Source organism: Lathyrus oleraceus, chromosome 2 (assembly GCF_024323335.1).
Source record: "Lathyrus oleraceus cultivar Zhongwan6 chromosome 2, CAAS_Psat_ZW6_1.0, whole genome shotgun sequence".
In the NCBI taxonomy this organism is placed as follows: Eukaryota; Viridiplantae; Streptophyta; class Magnoliopsida; order Fabales; family Fabaceae; genus Lathyrus; species Lathyrus oleraceus.
In genome coordinates, this window is record NC_066580.1 from 163,093,595 (window position 1) to 163,098,736 (window position 5,142).

Genomic DNA, 5,142 nt, shown 5'->3' on the forward strand with positions numbered 1-5,142 from the left:
CCTAGTTACTAAGAAATGAATCAATGTAGAAATGAAGAAGTGAGCATATATATATATATATATATATATATATATATATATATATATATATTATAATAATTATATATATATCAACTAAAATTCAAAGCCATTTAGCCGGAAAGAGAAATGTACAAAAAAAACTTAGCAAAAATATGATAAAGGTATATGAAATTATATCTTGAAAAACAATATGAAAGAGAAATGTGCATAAAAGATAGATGAAATTGCTTATTCAAGAACACCATGAAAAAGAAATGTGCAGAAAAATGAATGTTTGAAAAAATCAATTAAAGAGAAAAACAGAGGCCAAAGGCCAGACACAATTGCATCTTCTAATCATATTTATTTTTGAAATATACAAAATGGGAGAAAAAACTATAACAAATTCGGTTTCAGAAAAAGGAAAAGAAAATAGGTTACATCAAAATCGTTGTATGACCGCGTAGTTCCAGAAAATAGAAAGTTAAACGAAACCATGAAAACTTACATGAAATATAGTGAAATGAAGCCTAAACAAAATGTATAGAAAAGTTAGTTTCATAAAATAGCTATTGAAGAAGGTAACAAAGGTAGAGGTTGGAAAGAGTTTAACAAAAAATAAGAAGAAATAGACAATGAACAAAACAATACATCAACATTAAATCAGAAAACATGGCAAAGAGAAGATAAAATCAAGTTGAGAGAAGAGATTAACTTACAGAAATTGGGAGGAATATGAAATAGATCAAAAGAAAATTTGTTTTTCCATAGAATAAGTGGATTTAAAAGAGTGATGAGAGAAGAAAATTCGTTCAACTGACTAGGACGAAATGAATATAACGATGATGACAAATGGTTTGAAAGGACATTAATCAAAGAAATTTTTACTTATTATTAAATATTTTATAGTGTAAATTTAAAAATTTAAAAATGATAAAATAGGGAGAATGATGACATGTTTAAGTGATGGATATATAATTGATTGATGTTTATTAAATCAATCTCAACTGAAATAAACATCTTTTTTTAATCTAATTAATCAGATATAGTAATGTATAAGTGTATTAAAAAAAACGCACTACTATATCTATATTCCTAAGTAATTTTTAAAATTAATAATGTTGTAACTAAAAACAATATCTAACAAGTAGATATATACACACATCATCGAACCCACGCGTCACACCGATAAACCACTCACCACAACCATTTCTCTTCCCTAATCAAACCACTCTCACGCTCCATCTTCAACCAACACCATGATGTGGGAATGGGAACAAGACGAACACCACCACCACCGCCACAACAACGCCTCTCCAAAACCCGATCAAATCCCTGACCCTAATTCCTATCTCAATTTCGATTTCTTCTCGGCTCTCTCCAAACCCAAGGTTCTCCAAACCCTCACCCTCACTTAGGGTTTTTTCATGAATAATTCGTCGATTTAGGGTTTGTTTTTGTTACTAATTTGTGATGTGCAGGATTATTACGAGATATTGGAAGTCGATTACGATGCTGATGAGGATGCTATTCGCTCTAATTACATGCGTCTTGCTCTTGTGAGTTTCGCTTTATGTGTTCTTCTTTTTCTTCTAATTACGTTAGTTTTGGGATGGATAGTTTTAATAATCTATTTTTTGCTATGAATTTTAACACAGAAATGGCACCCTGATAAACAGAAAGACCAGAATTCTGCTACGTCAATGTTTCAGCATATAAACGAGGCATATCAGGGTATTTATCTCTCTCTTACTTTTAGAATTCCCTTATTGGATGGAATCTTAAAAAACAGTCCTTGACCGCTAAAACAGCCTCCACAAAAGGCACCGATATTGATATTGATACCGTCAATTCACACAGCCACAACTGCAATCAGTGTCGCAACATCTCTACCGGCCGAAATCGCAAAAGCTTTTACACCACCCCATTTTTGTAAAACCATGGAATACTATAGTAGATTATTGTTTTTCACAATAGATGAGTATAAGAATCTCTATGCCGATTATTTATTTATTTATTTGGATTTGCGGCATGCGCATCTTGATGCTCACATTTGAACTCACTATTTTGTACCTTCACTTTATTTTGTACATGATTTTATTTTGGAAAATTCTTGTGCCTAATTACCTACTTGAAACGTGGGATGTCCGACAATTGGACGGATTCGACATCCCGAGGAACACGAAGGCAGGAAATTTAGGATTTTCCCAAAATGCAAGAATCTAGATAAGAATTGTAGTGTTAAAAATTCAAACAGCCATAAAACTAGTGATGCTTATGGTACCAAAGTGGTTAGAATATCATAACCTAACTGTGATGAAAAAGCTGTGGTGGATGAGTGATATTCGTACATATAGAATAGAAGAAATGATAAGATTTAGAGAAAAAGTTGGAGCAGCACCAACTGAAGTAAATATGACAAAATTGTATAACATTGTTTGGCCCTGTGATGAGAAGACCAATAGAGGCTATAGTAAGAAGACCTTAACTTTAATGGCTTAAGATGGTTTTTCTCTTTTTTTCTTTTTTCTTTTTGGTTTTATATAAGCGTTAGTTGTTAGCATGTTTTCTTAATTAATAGAGTTTGAACTTCGGACATTATTCTCAAACTCTTTTGGATGCCTCAGCACCTTAGCCTTAGAGACTAAAATTGAATTGAATTGAATTAAACAAGGTTGTAAATGCATGGAAATCAAATTGAGCAATTGAGCAATTGAATCTCAAACTTGACTTACAAATGCCTTAATCCATGATAGAGTACATTATCCACGCAGCCTGTTTTTTCCCTATAATTTTGCATGCATTGGTTACGACTCATCCTAATTATAGCTCAGTTGATAGTCTTTGATTTGATTTCTAGCTCTCTAGGAGATTTATAAAATGAGTATTTACAACTTTGGGGTCACACTCTACCGAGTTTGTTCTCTGTGCATGTTTCAAGCTTAAGAGAATGTTTCCTCCCCCTAGTATCTTCCCTGATAAACGATTAAGGGAGGAAAACAAAAAAGGGAAGCTTCTCAAGCTTTAGATCCTATTATTTCTTTCCTCCCAAAGATTACTTGCTATCCTACTCGGAATCCTTTTAATGGGAAATTCCGCATTGAAGTTTATGTGTATCTGGTTTTGTAATACACTCTACTGGTTGATATATACCATATCCAGATCTGATCCAGGTAATTTGTATATGATAAGCACAATGTGTTTTGATTTGTAAAATAATGTTTGTTGTCGGGGATGTACTAGTATGTAAGACGTAATAACAAATTAGGAATTAAGAATTAATAACATAGTTGGTGGGTTTCTTTTTTTCATTTAAAAGCACGGGACCTATAGCAAAGATTATCCTTTCAAGGCTTTGAGAACATGAATTGCGGTTGGGACAGCAGCTATGAAAGGGATTAGATTAGTGATTCAATAAATACGATACTGCAGTTATAGTCTAGAATCCTTCTGACGTGTGCTGTTGGAAATTTTAATTTAGTGATAACTGAATGTGATACTGATTTCTTTATTATTTGCCGACAAAATAGCTTGACAATTTATGTTAGGTTTGTATTACCTAAACATGTCTTTGGCTTTATTGTGCAGTTTTAAGTGATCCCGATAAAAGGAGAGACTATGACATAAACGGGATGCGTCACGTAAACGATAATATCATTGTAAGGAATGTTTGTCTGTCTAACAAGAAGTGTGTTTCAAAAGAATGTTTTATGAGTAAATACACAAATTATTCCTTGAAATTGTTGGATTGTTTAATATACTCCCTAACATTATCGGTATTTCAAAATGATCCTTTGAAATTGCCAAGTCTTAATCAAAATCATCCCTCCTTTGGTATTTGTAGGGATTAGAATGATATTAAGTTGGTAATGCTGAGATATCAGAGTTGTATTTGATAACAAATTCACATAGAGGGACAAACTTGATTAACATTTTGCAATTCTAGCGGTCATTTTGGAATATTATAGAAAACTAGGTTGATTCAACCCTATAATTTCTAGGACAACTTTAGGTTGATTCAACCCTATAATTTCTAGGACAACTTGAATATTTACTAAATGTTTTGTTTGTCACAGGATTATCTTAACCGTTACAAGGGTCTTATATTGACTTGCAATGGCCTCGGCGTAAAACAATCACTATGGTAAAGCAAACCAGAATCAAGTACATCCATCCAGTGCCTCTAGGACAATTTTTTGAAGTACCTGGCGCTGCATGCCATGCTCAGTAATGAAAACTCATGCTTATGATGTCCTGGAGGGATAGGTTCATGCTTTATGTATAAAAGAAACATAAACTAAATGCGATTTTCTACTTGTAAACGCCAAATGTTTTCTCATTCACTTTGCTTACTTTCAAATGCATAGATATATTTCTCACTTTTCTCTTTATGTGCTGATGAAAATTTTGTTCACTATCCTTATGTTGCATGAAATATTAAGATTTCAAGTGAGTCTACTATATATTTCCTCGCATACTTCTCAATCTTCACCGACTCATAAGAAGAATTCCCCGATTTGGCGGGTTCACACATATGTTAGACAGTGGAAAACCAACTGTTGACAATTTTATGTTAATAGGATTTTATTTTAGCTTTTAAAATTTAATTTAATTTTTTATTAATTGAAAGATTAATTTTGATATTGTATAATATAAATATATAATTGAAGATCAAAATATAGTTAAATTTATATATATTTTTTTAAAATGATGTATTTCAAAAACGATTTTTATGAAAAATTATTTAAAATAGATTTTAGTAAAATGATTTTTAAAATTTTGATATCTAAAAGAGGTTGGTTTTTATAAATTGAAACATTGTATAAATATATATTATTGAAAATAGTATAATTTTTTTATAATGATGTATTTAGAAAATGATTTTTATGAAAAGATTGAAATAGATTTAAATTAGAATGATTTTTTTTTTTAATTTTGATATTCAATTTTTTTTTAATTTTTTCAAAAAGAATTGATTTTGTCATCTAAAAATGAGTAAATGTAATTTATTTTCCATTTCCCTTCTATTTTGTTTGGTATAATCTTGAATCATATATTTATATAATCAATTAAATAAATAAAGATTATAATAAAAAAATAAAATACTTAAAATATTATAAAAATAACTATTTAAATCAATTT

At 30.5% G+C, this 5,142-nt stretch overlaps 1 protein-coding gene across 1 annotated transcript; it reads left to right on the forward strand.

Moving 5' to 3' along the window:
- Positions 1-1,119: 1,119 nt before the first annotated feature.
- Positions 1,120-4,379, forward strand: LOC127118687 (uncharacterized). Its single transcript, XM_051048937.1, has 5 exons — positions 1,120-1,391; positions 1,482-1,559; positions 1,659-1,734; positions 3,589-3,659; positions 4,077-4,379. The coding sequence occupies exons 1-5, from the start codon at positions 1,260-1,262 to the stop codon at positions 4,146-4,148; spliced, it is 429 nt and encodes a 142-aa protein (XP_050904894.1). The 5' UTR covers positions 1,120-1,259; the 3' UTR covers positions 4,149-4,379.
- The last annotated feature ends 763 nt before the right edge of the window (positions 4,380-5,142 follow it).

Coding starts and splice junctions, on each gene's coding strand:
- LOC127118687 (XM_051048937.1), top strand. CDS start 1,260: ATGATGTGGGAATGGGAACAAGACGAACACCACCACCACCGCCACAAC. Junction 1,392..1,481: donor CGGCTCTCTCCAAACCCAAG/GTTCTCCAAACC, acceptor TGTGATGTGCAG/GATTATTACGAGATATTGGA. Junction 1,735..3,588: donor TATAAACGAGGCATATCAGG/GTATTTATCTCT, acceptor TTTATTGTGCAG/TTTTAAGTGATCCCGATAAA.